A 16511-nucleotide genomic window follows, 5' to 3' on the forward strand; every position below is an offset into this window, starting at 1 on the left:
CCTGACAGTGCCAGAGCCAGCTGTGGCCAGGATTCTCCAGGTATGGCCATGCATAACTGGCCATAACATCAACCAGGAAAGGAAGGGTTCAGCTGAAATTGTTTAATATCATCCTGCATACAGGGAGAAACCAAGATAAGATTCACACTACCAGATCCCTTGCCAGGTTATTAGGTTAATGAAACCTATGGGAAAACTGGTTGAAAATACAGCTCCTTATAGTTAGTATAGGGTTAGCTATGAAAATAAAATTCTCCCGGAGTTACTGTACAATAGTTTTATAACTGAAATATGCATAGGGAATCACACCAATGAAAGCAGAAATAAAGTATATAGTCTACTCCAGGGGTGTCCAACCCTGGTCCTGGGGAGCCGCAGGGTCTGCTGGTTTTTGTTTTCACCTTAAATACAACAACCACTTAGACAAAAGAAACCAGGTGAGGTGAGTTAACTGTGTAATCAACTGCTTTAATCGATCAATTAAGTGCCGAGTAAAAACAAAAGCCAGCAGACCATGCGGCTCTCCAGGACCTGGGTTGGCCACCCCTGGTCTACTCCAATAAACAGTGACACGTTTTTAAACCTATTTATCTATTTTTTGGATTTTGGTTTCTCAGTTTACTGTAGGGAATGTTTTCGATTAATAAAATGAAGATAGAGGAGACAAAAAGCCCTTCTGAGCCAGAGAAATCTGTATGTTTGCGGTTTTATAATCTGTTCCTTGTTAACAGTGTTTTTCAGTGCACAGTCGCAATCTTACCATAAAGGACTCTTGCCAGGTGCTAGTCAGTTGCTATTAAAATTCACATGTTTTCGTGTCTTGCATACTTAGACCTTTCACTGTTTGTTTCTTTTATTATTACAGTAAGGCTGAAACTTAAAAAAGCACAGGAACGACTTACCGTCATTTGGCGTAGGCTAGGGGGAAATGTAGTTGTAGGTTGCATATCTTGACACAGGGTGGCAGCAAATTAACATAATGACAGTCATCGTAGCTATACTTTCGTGATCAGTTTGACTAAAACAGTTAATTTTTTCCAAAAGTTGTCAGCTTTCGGTTTATGTAATGAAGTTTTCCAACCAAAATTAATACTGGTACTTGTTATAATTTATAAATCATGCCGTTCTAAAGTAGCCTAATATAATTTTTCGGATATCAAGTAGACCTATACTTTTGTTTATTTGTTTGTCTGTTTGTTTGTTTGTTTCACTGGCAAATAACCAATAGGATAAAACTAATATTTGATTCGGTATTTACAAATAGCTTTTTATAGATTCTACTTTCAGGTTGTGCGTCCTACACAGTATTCTGCCTTATGTGGGCTTAATAGCCGAATTTGGGCCATATATGACAGCCACCAGATGCCTATTTCAACTCGCCTAATCGAACAAGAACGAACAACACTACACTCCACTTGTAGCCTACACTAGACCACAAGATCTTCGCATACATTGCGCCGCAGCTATTATCCCGTCAACTGAAAACGGGAGAAAACGCCGCCTTGCGTTTGACCATGGTAATCATCCTTACTACCTTACAGGCGACTGAGGGAGCAGGCAGCTTTGCTGCAGTAGACGTGATCCACTGGTGTCGGCAAAATCCCCATTTGCCCGTTTTCTCTAAAGGGATCCGCAACGTCACCGTTTTGCCGAATCTGGTTCACGCTGGCCGTTCGAGAACCAGAACACGTTATATATTGAATGCGGGCAGACCGGAATGGATCTGGGACCTGGCACGGCGACGGCAGGGAGTTTCATATCCCTTAGTGAGAACGAACAAAGATGTTACTCTGGTCTATGCACTTTATGCCAAGCTGACAGCCCGGGTAAACTAGCGGCGAGCAAAGTAGGAGAGCTGTTCCGAGCATCACAGCTACCTGCCGAGACCCTGCATCAAGTAAGTATCTACCAAGCGCGCGGTCCTTTAATTTGATGAAACACAACTATGTGCTAACACAGAACCATAGGTTGCAGAGTAGTGCGTACCGGCTTAGCATTCCACGCTCAACGTTCCTGTGCAATCGGCTCTGTAAATTGATTTCAAGCTCACCCGGTCTCTGGTATTAGGATATGAATGCAAAACATTACTTGCTAACAATTAGTCAAGCTATGCGTGCTGATCGGTGGTGTGATAGCGTAGCGTGCACTGCATAAAATAAGGTGGGGATTTCTTGGGCTTTTGAGATGGTTGCAGTCGGAGCATAATCAATTCAGGAAATAAGCTTAATGAACAGGTGAGATAAAATAAAATTTGGTATATTTGTTACGATCTTGTGAGATTATTCAGCTTCATGTTTATGCTCAGGAGAGCTGGAAACGGGTGGACTTCCTTTTGAATTAGGCTCTTTTCAACAGTAGCCAGGTAGTAGTAGCCTATATTGCCGAAGGTGTAGGCTACCTACTGTCGTTTTGAGAATGTAGATCACTTGAAACTGAGAAACATAGGCTAGATGGTATACTGTAGGCTATAAAATTGAACCAATATTTAAAAATTTTACGGCTCACCGTACCTAATTTATTGTAATCGCACATTTTATTAATCCTGCAGATTGAAGGAGTTGTCTGTCGACTTCAGGGAAGTGTGTATCATTGGATAATAACTGTGTCGCCATATGTGCACTTTGTCGCTAAAATCCTAAACCTGCCTAACTGGAAATACTGGCCACCTAAAACAGGTGAATTCACCAGTTGGAATATTGCTTGCTCGTGATCTATGGGCCTACTGTACAGCTATAGCGTCCTTCAACAACATGTTTTAGAGGCATTTTAGTTTCTTCCATACAGTTATTTCGTTCTTATTTTAAGTCATTAACTTTTAATAACTCTTGGAGTAGATTTTAATCAGTCAGGCCGGAGAATCGCAGAAGCTCGTGAAGACTGGAGACCGGCTCTATAGCCCACTGTATACTGATGAGGTTAATTTTGTCAGAGTTGTAACGGGTGTTTTTGTGCAGCAACCTGGGAGTTATCAATAAACACAAATAAGGTTAATATACGTTTTTGACCGCATTATTTTTTATTAATATCCACGTGAACCCTGCAGACGACAGGAAATTCTCCAAGGCCTCCGCCTCCAAGACAAGAGTTTTTAAACAGCTGTAGGGGGTGATGGGTGCGTCCAACATACGTATTTATAACCGCTGACATGATGAGTCTGGAATTGGACAAAGTGACGGGATTAATGTTTGCGCCAGGTCAACAGCTGGACAGCTAGGCTATAGCCATATCTATAGAAAATAGGCAACGTTTTTAATAGCATGCTGATTTACAGGATGCTATTAAAGTGAAATACAGGCAAAAATTGGACAAGTCACCGAGCTCCATGAGGTAGCTAGCCACATTTGTATTCACTGGATTTGTATTGTAGATCACTGGAGATGCGTATAGCCTATAGACCCACTAACAGTGAGAATGAATGCACTTGCAAGAGCAAGATGTTATATTTATGGCTCCACACATACAGCATTCTAAGTGGTGAGGAGGCCCTAGGGATTCGTAGAGCTGATATTTTTTATTAATAAAAATAACAGATCTTTACCAGAATAAATAAGGATTTTAACTGAGTAAGAGTTCAGTAAGAGTTGGGCTGTTGCATAGTTGTCTGGGAGAAGTGTGCCATTTTAACTCGCGACGGGGATCCGCACCGTTTGCTCCTCTCTGTCACATGGAAAGCCCTCCTGCGATAGCCGCCCATTGTGTCTTTTTCCACTCCAGGATGTTTGGCCCAGTGTCTCTTTTCCTTCCCATCCGGTACTGCTGTGAGGATCCGGTATGGACTCTGGTGACGGGCTCTGAGTGACAGCGAGCTGGCTGTTTCACTCTATTCACCACGCTCACAGGCGGATGTCGGGTTTTCGGGCTATAGCTAAAACATTTGCTATGCAAATCTTTCCAGAGAGAACGTGCCAATGTGGATATTGAACATCATCTTGTTTTGGTGAAACAAGAACTGAAACAGTGTTACAGGGGGTTGTAAAACATTGTCGCAGCTTTCTCTCACTTACTGAAAAACGAAAAAGAAGAGGAAAAATATTCTACACGTTCTTGTCTGGAACACATTCGGAGAAAAGGACAGGTTTTGATAAACAAATAGGCCATAGGGAACAGTCTGAAACCCCCTGCAGGGGTTATTTTTTGATGAAAATATGAAGCTATGTTGTATTTAATCATTGTGTGGTGCCAATATACCCTGGTTATCAGATTCATTCGTTTATAAAATTTGTTGCTTTCTGTCTGTCAATATGTGTGCGTGTTCCTATAGGTAAGTTATTCATCATAATGGTATTAGTTTCATAACATTCACTGTTTTAAACTGGGGTTAATTATGCTTTATATTTATTTTTCACGTGTTGTCCTAATGTTTCATTTGTTTAACACTATTGCGCAGCATGGACACGTGTATTGTAAATGGACATAGTCCGTGCTTCTGAATGAACTTTTTTCATCTACCCCTCAGGGCAGTCGCATAGGCCATAGTCTGTCAGCCCCTAAATACGACTTCACTGTGGACATGGTCCCATTGAGATCAATTAGTACTGAATGTCGCCCTGTCTTGTCCAAGCAGTGAGCGGAAGAGATAGTGGCGCTATTCAGCTGTGCGGCTGCCCTGTGAATGCCCGAGCATGGCATCTGGTCCGCAGGAGAAGACTCGGCCCACTTTGTTTACATTTGAAGGGAGAAATTTTTAAGAATCATCTCATGTCCATAAAAGATCCAGTGGCCGTACACATTAGGTCTTTTTCTACACCACTGAATAAATGTTTTTCAAAGTTTCGTTGCACGTCAACGGAGATGGGCCTTTTCAGATTTAAATCTCTGGAAAGGAATAGTATAAAATGGTCAGACTGGATCGACGCCAGAAGAGGGTGCTTAATGTGGGCAGGGCTGCCGGCTGAAATTTGTGGGCCCCGGGACAAAATTATATTATTATATTATTCTCAGGGTAATAATATTTACCACAAATTCACAGACCATTGGTCACCCCCCCTCCTCCAGGGACCGGGACATTATACCCAGGTGTCCTCTCACCTGACGGTGGCCCTGAACATGGACATAAAGTATCCTGATCACTTCTGTGTCACAAAACACAGGCCGGGCAAGGACCCTTTAAAGATTTACCTTTCAAACAACACAATCAGGGCTACTGTCACTTCATGGATTTTAACATCAGTGTACATGTGAATTCAGCGTAATGCATTTTTATCAAGGGCTTTTTTTGGTGCTCGCTATATAGTTGCCTATTTATGTCTGTCCACATGCATTTCTGTGCCCACAGTGCGGTTAGTGTGGAAGATTGAGTGTCATTTCATAACATGTGTTTGTAAGAATTTCTCTTCCAGGCCATTGGGAAGTGAGCCATATATTTCTGTGAGTAGCCTAATAGATGCTATATTGTTCTCATATCATCTGCATGTGCACAATGCCCCAGCGAGCCAGTGTTTGTGCCAGCTCCAGTTTCCCCCAGTCATTTACACTGACGTGAATTAATGTTCCTCCATTCGAAAATTTGATCTGGCAACATCGTTTTCAAACATTTGCTCTCCCTGGAAGTGAAATCCTTCCAAAACAGGAAATATGTTTATTTGGTTTGTAGGGCAGTTGCACTCACAAATTTTCCCCCACAGACCACTGACACAATTATGAAGATCATGGTGGACCACCTAAACATTAAGCTGAATGAAAGTGAAGCATTCATATATGAAATGCATAAAAAGCACATACTTTGTTTCAGTCATTAATGCTTCTTTTTTTAACAAAGCCTTTCTAGTGTTAACACAGCAGGCAGTCAGATACAGTGTATACTGTAATGGTCGCCGGAATCAGGAGAGGCTCAAACTCAGGTTTCCAGGGGGAGAGAATGCCGAGCTAACCGTTGCTCTGAAGATGAGCTCCCCATTAGCGGAGCGGTTAGGCAGCCTCAGGAGCGCATCGCTTCAGTATTACAAAGGCAATTGTCTGAAAATTGTAACAATGCCCATTGGGCCGTGAGGGGAGTTCTCATTGATCCCATGTGAGCTTGAGAACATCAGAGCACCGCATGGCCCGAGCAGGCCAGTCAGCCAATCTCGGGTCAGATTTTCCCAGAGAGATTATCCACCACTGCTTCAGTCCTCAAACCTGAACATCTCCGCCCCACCACAGAGAATTAGATTTTTATTGCTCACTTGATATGTTGTTGGAAGGAATTAATGTAAAAAAAATACCAATGGCTGTCTTTCTTAATCCCATACCCTTGATCTGACAAAGTGAACTGTGTCTAGCTGCTGTAGACTCCCAGTTGGCAGGTGACATAGTCTTGTCTACTGAGCCTCTCCTGAGTACTTCATTACATTACAGGCATTTAGCAGACAGTCACACTCTTATCCAGAGCGGCATGCGCAACATTATACGTATCATTTACAATGAATCCATTTATACAGCTGGATATATACTGAAGCAATATAGATTAAGTACCTTGCTCAAGGGTACACCAACAGTGTCCAACCTGGTAATTGAACAGTGTCTTGAACTTCAGGTTACAATACCAGCTCCTTACCCATTATACTACATTGCCAACCCAGGTGGCAGTGTAGTATAATCGGCATGCATTGTGTAACTGTGATGAGCCCTTTCCTGTCCTATCTGACCTGTACAGGTGGATTCCTGTTCTTTAATTGCCCTGTCTCTGCAGTGTGCCCTGATAGTCAGGTTAAAATAATTTAGCTCTTTACGGTTATCTGCACGCTGAAGAGGGTTTATTTTTTTTCTGGAGATTTTTCCAGAAATCTGCCATTTTCTGTGATCAGAGGGCAGGTTATTGTAAGCATTTGAAGGCAGCCATAATTATACACTGGCAGAAGTAATGCTCAGCGTGTTCCACAGTCATATTGATTAGCCCTACTTGCGTGCGAAGAGCAGTTCGCTTTAATAATGCATGATGGGAAAAATTTAAGTCTCTCTCCCCTCAGACGGTGCCTTTGCTCTGAACCTGTACTGAGCACCTCTGGTCCCTCTTCTCTGTTCCTCTGCTCAGGCGATATACTGTTTCGGAGAGAAAATGATTCTCTCTCAAACAACACTATTCTTTTCTTCGCCTGCTGGTGGGCAGTGAAAGATCACACCTCGGTCGTTGGTTGCTGCTGTAGCAGAGACAATGGCACATTCCAGATGCTTGTTAATACTAACTGAGAGAAAATAATCTGTTGCTAAAACAGGCGCAGACAGCCCATTCTTTGCACATTGAGCGTGTGTCTTGCACTTTTGGGAGCGTTGCTCATGCTGTGTAACTCAGACCTGATAATCACACATATTTCATTGTGAATTTTCTTCCCTGTCCTGACTTGTGTTTATGCTTGAGTGAAATGATAGTTTATGTGGAATTAAGCAGACTGGCTGTAAGAATGGCATGCGTGCTGCCTCTTGAGAGAGAATTTCAGCAGCTGAATGTGGAGGTAGTGTGGTGCTGTGCCTGTGCTTTTGACACACAGTTCCAATCCACTCCCACTCCAGACATGTCCCCATATGGCAAGTCTTACACATTCTTGACTTGACCATCTCTGCAGACATCTGAGCCTCCCATGGTGACTGTTATTCATGTACAAGCACCAGGTGCTCACGGGATATGTATTCAAAAGATGTAGTTCACCACAAGCATCCAAGCCGCCTGAACTCAGAGCTGCAGTCTGTGGTGCCTTGAGGTACAATATGAAACATATTTCAAGAAACATATTTCTTGAGGAGAAATATGTAACGCCACCTAAAAGTCATTTCTGTTCTTGTGTAGATGATGTGTTGAACATGATGATATGTGGAACAGAATATGTTCAGAGGCAAGTAGCCTCATTAAGTTTTTAATGTAGCGGGTCTTCAAAAGCTTCAGCCGAGAAGAGTAGCGAGGCGAGCGTTTGTGGACAGATCGAACTGCTGAACTGACTGCTGAAGCATACCATAAAGGAGGGAAATGGAGTCGATTTTGCTGCACAATGCAGAACTATCTCCCCTCTGGGGTTTCTGCTGACGGGGCTGCAGCCACGCTGTGCTGAGACCAGTTTTCATTCGCACTGTTCTGACACCGTTAGTGTAGAATGTGCATTAAGAAGACGCTGAATTAACTGCTCTGGTAACATATCCCCTTGTATGAGGAATTGTGGGGTGGTGGTGGGGGGGGTTATGCAATATTACATGACTAATTTACACCACTGTTTGTCTTCAGAAAGTATTCAAATTATTATAATTTATAAACTTTTTCTTGGGTAGCGGTGGGTAGCACTGCATGCTGGGATAGGCTCCAGCACCTCCCACAACCCTGACCAGGAATAAGTGGTATAGATAATGGATGGATGGAACTTATGCTTTTTTTTTGATCAGCTTTGCCATTCCGTAATATTAAAACAGCATGACCACTGAGCCATGTGTTGTATTGTGAGGTTCAATGCCTTCTGTTCACTGTGCTCCTATCTAATATTCAGCCTGCCTTAATTTTGTTTGTTTGTGTGTGTGTGTGCATGCACGTGTGTCTGTACGTGCACGTTGCTAGGCAGGAGTATACTACGAGCCATTTCTCTCTATTAATAAACCAGGGGCACTGAGAGTTGAGACTGTCACACTAGTTATTTATACAGCCTTGAAGACACTGAGCTCTGAGGTCTGAAGCATTTGCACTGTCTGGAGTCTTGTAAAAACATCTCCAGATGAGAATAAAGAACTTTTCTCTTTGTTCCAAGTGTCAGAGATCATGAAATAAAAAAAGCATTCTGTCTTCGGGGAATGGTCTTCCTAGAAGATGTTTCTTTTTAAATACGGTTGTGCACGTAACCGCTCTGAATTACTTAATTGCCTTTGAGGTTGACTTTTTTAGACATATTTTTTCCATTTATAATGGCTAATAGTGCCTCTTGATTCACTGCTGAGGCCTATCTGCTCATCCATTGCACTTACACAGAACTGCTCTACATGTCACACGGTATTACAGGAACAGTAGTGCTGATTTGAGGAGAAGCGTACCGCTAATGGCAGCTAGTAACCCATAGGTGCCTGATGCATCATTGGCAGAAGCTTATTCAGTGGGAACCTGAGAAAGAACACACAGTAAACCCAGTCTACCCCTGTCAGGACTCCTGGTTACTGTCACTTACGTCATTGGCCTGACCAAAACCTGAGATATCTGGGTTCCGTTTGTGCTCATGACAATGCTTGACCCACTCGGGCAGCAAGGGTCTTTTAAACTCCTGAAAATTATGAATCCAAGATGGTATTTGCACCATTTCAATATTTCTAAAAGAACACTTTCGGATTAGTTCTGGGAAATGCACTGAGGAGAACGTGTGTAGCTAATGAGTTCAGTGGCCATAGGTTTATTGTTACTCCCACAACAGAAAACCACAGTGGTGGGTACTGTATTCCCATTATTAGTTTTTTTGTTTGCATGTGATGCCACCGTTCTGTGCAGCGATGATAAAATGGTAGGGGCTTTGAACTGGACTTCAGGGGCAATCCTTTTGAGTGTGCGCTCGTGTTTGCACTGACAATCCCAACCGGTCATCTGCATAGCCAGGTGTTTCCTGGATGGCTGTCTGGCTGACCGTGCCCTGACCAAAACAGGCAGTGTTTTTCACAGCTCCCTAAAAAACACAGCGGAGGTCACTTAGCAACAGCAGCATTCCCCCCCCCCCCCAACTGGCTTTACAAGATGAGCATTCTGTGAAGCCTGCAGACACACAGTGCAGTTTTCAGTCTTCACTAAACCTACAGCCACTCTCTGTGTAATGACCAGTGATTTACCTTCATGCCATCTTGATTTACCTTAAAGACATTTAATGGCAAATATGACCATTAAATTCATTCAGACTTTTCTGGAAGGAGTCATTTATGTTTTAAACAAAACAAGAAAGTACAGATGTTTGAAAGTGAACCCCACAAAAATGGGGACTGGACCAAGTACAACAAACCTTACCTCAGGGGAGTCTAAGGAGGACCATATCCATTTCTGGAGTTCATGCCAAATTCTGCGTTTAATTATATGATTAGCTCGATCATTTAGCAATTGATATTTTAGCTGCATTTCTTGATAAGTTCCTGAATGATGCCTGAAAACGGTTCCTGTTTCCCAGGGCTAATCTACGGTTAAACCAGCCTAAGTGTATTTTGCTAATTAGTCTAGCTCATTTGGCAGGTGTAACTGGTGGCAACGGAAACCTGTTTACACACCGGCCCTGCAGAAATGGATCTGCCCACCCTTGTCTGGCCTCATTCATGTGAATGCCTCGGGCACCCACAAAAACACTTAGCTTGGGTTTATTTTTCATAGCGCAGTCCTGGGGGGCTTTTAGCATTCCAGGGGTGAAATTACTATACAAAGTTACATTTCCTTGGTGAACATGAGACATCAGTTTGATATGGGAGGGTAGCCAAACAGTAATGCAGAGCCTCCCAACTATTGTTTCTCCCCCCCTTTTAAAGATGAATTATTCAGTTGGATCAACATTTGCCGCATTGGAGCGAGAGCAAGTAAACGAATCAACGGCACACTTCTCAGGGCGCGCTCAGAAGCCTTCTGGGAGTTTAAATGTTTAATTTACGACAGCTCTCTGAGGAAGCTGAACAGTGTTCAGCAGGCAGGTTTAATGAATGGCTAATAAGCTTTAATGACTGTGGGCAGTGCAACATACTTTATATGGTGCAGTGCCTTCTGTCATCTGAGAATAACTCATCAAATTACCCTGAGGATTCTGATTGGACCACATGAGGCAAATCCTTCGGCTGTGACATAATAACAATACTGATAATATGAAGAAGAAGGAATAAAAATTTATATCACTTTTCAGTCATGTCCAGCAGCCCAAATTGGTTTGCATACACTAAAAACAAGGATGTAATTGACTCATAAGTGTTATTATTAATCATAGTGATACACATGGCACATCTGTCTAATTGAATGTGCATGGATGGGCTGCACGGTGCGGTACTGAGTCCAGCACTTTCCAGCAGACCTGCAGGGTAACTCTCAGCACTTGGAGACGAGAGGGTTTAATTCGGCTGGGATGACAGTGGCCTTGGCTGCTCAATTGGGCGCCCACACATGCTCATCTGTGCTCTCTGAATTTGTCAACAGAGGTTGCACTGAGCATTGAAACTTGTGCATGATTGGCCATTCCAAATTGAGGAGATAAAAAGGGGAAGGGCCTTTCATAAATACCTAACAGAAGAAGAGCCAGTGCAACTACCCTGTTTCCAGTTCCGGTGCCATTGTGCTGTATCAACCCCTTATAGGACACAATGCTATCACATTGTGCACATGGATATAATTGAATGTATATCTGCAGTTACACAGGGACTTCCCTCCTGTCCTGTGTCCTGTGGCTCCAGGCATATGCCTTCACTTTCCTTTGTGTCTGCATGCTGTGCTCTGCTCAAGGGACAAGCAGGTCAGGCAGAAATAATTGTGTGTAATTTTTAATTAAAGGCAGCAGCCCCAACCCCGCCCAATCTGCTGCCTTTCTAGGATGGGTATTTGGAGCTGCTCATGATCTCCTTTAATAAGTCCATATCTCTTCCCTTTGTCCTGAGTGATGCTGCCTCCTTCACTGATCTGTCCCTGTCTGTAATCCCTTAGACTGGACGTCTGTCTATGAAAGAACACAACAGGGCTTTGTTTTGAGACTGTTTACAAGACATTTCGCCGCGCTCTGACCCGTGTGTGTGTGTGTGTGTGTGTGTGTGTGTGTGTCAGCATGAATACACACTCTGTCAGATCTAGGTTTGTATGTCAACCCGTGTGTATGTTTCTAAGTGCTTGGATATGTGTGTGACTGTATTTTGGTGTGCTTATGTGTGTGCTTTTTCATTTGCATGTCTGTGTGTTTAACCCTGTTTGTGTGTATCACTTGTCGTTACAGGGTCCTAGCGATTTAACCCAGTATGTCTTGAAATTGGTTGAGTGTTCTTCGCATATGTGTGCTTGTCCATTGTCTCGCACCAGCACTAAACCTCTCTAATCCTTTGCTGCCGTATGAAGGAATGGATTTAGCCTGATTTGTTTGGAGGGGGAGGTGGGTGGGGGCTTAGGGGGATCCAGAGGCCCATCTGGCTCTCAAGCATTTGATTGGATGAACCGAGCCCTGTAAAGACCCTCTGCTGTATGGAGCATGTCTGATACCTCCGGCCAATATGATTGGCTCTACAAAAATCAAAATGGCAGAATTTGTAAAGAAAAAAAGTTACCTTCTTTACGCAACTGTGAAATAGCAAAGGTGTTTTTAACTTGCAGCAGGCATTTTTATAAGAAATACCCCAGGAAAGGGTTAAAGATTTTTTAAGGGGTAAAGGTTAAAATTTTGGTTTTAGTGTGATATTTAGAATAGCACACCAGAGCTCAGAGAAATGGTGCTGACAATGCTGTCTTGCAAAATATAGAGGGGATGGTACATTCAACGTTTTGCCATCATGGGAGATTATTGTGTTGGATAGCCAATTACAGGTGGATTACTGACCAATGGCAGTGAGGCACCCATCAGCCTTTCTTAGGTAATGCACTTGTGCTGCATTATCTTATCTCTTCATCCCCATGTTAGCTTTTCATCCTCAGCTTCAGAACAGCCCTGGGTATTTCCCTGGAAAGCAAAACCCTGGAAAAGTGTATGGTTGGACAAGCTGAGTATGTACAGGCTGTTAAACTCGGTCCATGCTGGGTATTTCACCAACTGAACATGTTTCGTCTGGAATCGCGTTCAAATGCATTCAAATACTGAAACTGAAGCCTCAGATTAGTTTCAAGCCAGATGCTTCCACATGATCAGAAAAACAAGTGTTGGATTTTCAGACAGTGAGCCTACTTGAGCTTTTGCATTTGTGTGTGGGGCATAATTAATCTCAGCTTGTGTCCACATTGTCCTCAAGTTTGAAAACCCAACCAAATGTGAGACTTTCCACGTCTTGCATAAAATCATAGTTCAATTACTGATATTAACCAAAGTTCATGTTGTCAGAGACTAGTAAATGCAAAAAAAAAAAAAAAAACTATTTAAAATATTTTTTTCTTCAATCAGTTCCCCAATTCTCATGCGGTGTGAGGCAGTCATTCTGTAATTATAGGGCCCTGCAGCCAAAAGCTCCTGAGTCCTGTCAGGATTGTGAAACTGTTGGGTGCCCTAGGTAAGCTTCTGCCTGAGTCTGTAACAGTCTAACGGGAGTGCAGGATGCACTGTCACTCACAGCTGTGACAGGGGGAGCGTGCTCAGTGCTCAGCTAGGACGAGGAGCTCAATTCTGCAGTCAGCCCGATGATATGCAGTCCGTTTATTATTTTTATATTCCTGTGTGACAAATCACTGACCTTCCAATAATCTGGTGCCTGAAAGGGGAGATGGACAGGAGGCTGGATAGGAGGCGGAACTGGACAGGCCTTCTTCTGCAGCTTGCTGTTATTAATGAGCTGTCAGACCCGCAGGACTGCGGAGCCTGCACAAGATCAATAGCTCGCCCGCATCCACTGCAGGAGACGCCAGGTGCTGCTGACAGCAGTTTTTTTTTTTTACTGTGTTCAGATAGTATTCAGATCTTTTATCTTGAGGGATTTCTTTTAGCATTTTAGTCATTTTTATTTATGAAGGCCCCGCTCATCCGTTGCTGTTTACAAAGTAGAAACTTAAACGCACAATTGGAATTTGATGTCATCGGTGTGTTGAAACAACACATAACTTAGCAAATAAGTACATCAATGGCACAATATCCCAAAAGTAATAGTATCCCCTTGAGAGTCTGCTGGTTACTTTTCCATCTGGGTCTGAATTGGCCTAATTAATCAGAGACATTCATTGGTCAGGAAGTTTAATCACCTGGTGAATCTTCCAGTTGCCAGCCAGCTTCTTGAAGTTGCTGAATTATCTTTTAAAATTATGAAGAACTGCCTTAGTTCCAGTGATGTCATCAGAGGTGGCTCTGGGCATCAGGAGGCATCAAGCCTGGTCGTCAATGCACCGATCGGTACTTGTTACGCGGCATGACAAGTGATTGATTTCCACCGTAGATTAGCTCCTCTAAATTAAATCATGCTGCTTGGCTAATGCAGATGGTTTTTACATGTCGTGCTGTTGTCCGTCATCAGTGGCTGGAAACGCGGCTCTCGTTAATGGTGCTTAAGCTGCTGTGTATTGATTGCGCCTGTAACTGCAGCGCCGGGCCTGGTTCCTTTGTCAGAATGTTGATGAACTGAAATACCTGATCAGGCACCTGCCGAGCGTCACGACCGCACGCGTCTCGCTGCGTTAGAAGGAAGCCGATAGCTGAAGCAAGCACTTACTTCTCGTGAAGCGTGAGCTTTTTTCACAAAGAGTTAAATCCGAGGTGATAGCACAGACAAGTGGGGAGACTGACCTCATGCCAGTATGGGAGACCTTTGTGTTTCTGTGCCATGCAGATTCACGTTTTCATTTTGCAGCATGTAAGGCAAGCATCCTCAAGGTCGGTTATCTGAAGTGACCAGGAGGAGAATGCTGTGTGAGTGAAAGTTGAAGTCCTTAGCTCATATTTGTTAGGGTGTCTCAGAGTAGGAGTGCTGATCTAGGATCAGTTTAGCCTTTTAGCTCATGATGCATGAGGTTATGATATGGACGAGGGAAACCTGATTCTGGATGAGCAGCTTACATTATGAGACTCCTTATGAATATGGGCCTTGTTGTCTTCCGACTTGAGGAAAAACCATCTGAGCAAGTGCCTGGCACTGCATTTGAGATGTGGACAAGAGAGATGCTTGAGAGATTATTTTCTTTTATACTACATCTCAATAGTTTATCAACTTAATGTCAAATCATCCCATGGTCTCCTAATGGTTGCACACTGATATTAGATCTGTGTTCAAATGGGATTGAACCGTAGTGCCTCTTCCTGTAAGTCATAGTTTATTAGTCCACTGCTATCATACGGAGAACAAGTCCCTTTTCTTTTATTTTTGCAAGATTCCAAGATTCAAACATTAGTTTTATGTTTGACATATTGTCTATCGTTTTTTTTTAACTGCAAATTTGAAGTTATAGCATTTAGTTTCATCGGCTCTGGATTTAAATCGGGTGGTATTACTATCACGGAGCCAAAATGAGTCCCTGAACATTGCCTTGATCTTCAAGTCCTTTCAGTGGTCAAACGGGAACACCTACAAGTATTGATTTGCCTGCTCCTGTGAAAACAAAATTGAAAGAAATTACATTGGAAGCACCTTTTTTGCCCACAAAGTTAATGAAGGGAGGAGGTCTGATCTTTTGCTTCAGGCTGGACTGTTTCCTGGGTGAACTGGTGAGAGGTTTGCTCCTCTCTGATTGGGTGTCTGAACAACAGAGCAGGAGGCTGGGAAGGTGAAACTCAAAGGCTGATTGGCTTCGCAATGTGTTCATCATTTGAGGCCTACAGAGCAGATGCCTGAGCTTAGAGAATGATGTCTCTGTGTATTTGATTTAATGCTGAACCAGCAGAAAAAAAGCTGTAGGGACAAGACGCCCAGGCACACGAAAGCCACATCTTTTCTGTGTGTAAATTTCGTCTGCACGCTTGTTCATGAGGTAATTGGTTACCTGGGTTGGCAGAACAGAATTATTTCCTGCACATGCACTGCAGTGATCTCTGCCAATGTTATGCTGAGATGTGATGTTTTCGCATTTTTCCAATGTGACCTTTGTCTGACTGCATCTCTGAAATATCTTGTGCTCTGACAGTACAGACCTGTGTCTGTGGTGGGTTAAGTGTGGAGCCTGCTTATCTGTTTTGGGAGGGTGTTGTTGGTAAATGTAAAAGCTTGTCTGTGATAGCGTGCCATGCCGATTCCTGTTTTAGACATTATGTAATACCACCAAGGTCAATGGCAGTCATTGTTTAGTGGTAATGAGTGGTCATCTTCACCATGTGTTAAAGTATTTCTTTACTACAGATATGTATCTTTCAAGGTGACAGTGCTTACATGCAGAGAGCATGAGTCGTTATTCAGTAGTTTGAGGAGCATGATGCTGGTGATATCCACATCCCAGGGCTTTCACAGTTACCAGGTCTGAATACAATGAAGCATCTATGGAATATTCTGGCATGACACCTGAGGGAACATTTTCTACTTCCATGAATTAAGCAGGAGTTAATTGACGTTGTCATGGAAAAGTGATGCCATATTCCTCCTGCAGGATTACAGACATTGATAGCATGTGTACTGCGGTGCATGCTAGCTGCATTAGCACACGTGGTGGCCTGACACTCTATGAAGAGACAATATTTTTTGCGTACTTTTTGCATGAGATGTTATCTGCTATACTGTGCAGGATCTGCAGTCTGAATCCAGGTTAAAGCTGTGCCCTCCAGCTTGTGTTTCCTTACTCCAAAGCAAGGGCACAGGAAAAGCCAGCCTCTCGGAAAAGTCTGTCCACGTTTAAGTGTTTCTGCAGGTTAAGTCACTGAACCCTGAACAAACCAGAGAATTTCCACTTTTTCCGGCTCACGGGGCATGTAATCAGGGATTTAGGGATTTTAATGTTCCCCACAGCAAACACACCCTGGACTAAA

The 16511-nt window shown here is 43.1% G+C and overlaps 1 protein-coding gene across 3 annotated transcripts in view; it reads left to right on the forward strand.

The window, feature by feature from the left end:
• Positions 1-1529: 1529 nt before the first annotated feature.
• reps2 (RALBP1 associated Eps domain containing 2) overlaps positions 1530-16511 on the forward strand; it is a 42917-nt gene continuing 27935 nt past the window's right edge. For 2 of the 3 annotated variants that reach the window (XM_035392644.1, XM_035392645.1), the window contains exon 1: positions 1530-1897. In XM_035392644.1, coding sequence (XP_035248535.1) covers positions 1718-1897 — 180 coding nt within the window. In that variant the 5' untranslated portion in view covers positions 1530-1717. Of the gene's footprint in view, positions 1898-2125; positions 2235-16511 lie in introns of those variants that run through there. The other variant, XM_035392646.1, reaches the window with a different exon arrangement.

Source organism: Anguilla anguilla, chromosome 15 (assembly GCF_013347855.1).
Source record: "Anguilla anguilla isolate fAngAng1 chromosome 15, fAngAng1.pri, whole genome shotgun sequence".
In the NCBI taxonomy this organism is placed as follows: Eukaryota; Metazoa; Chordata; class Actinopteri; order Anguilliformes; family Anguillidae; genus Anguilla; species Anguilla anguilla.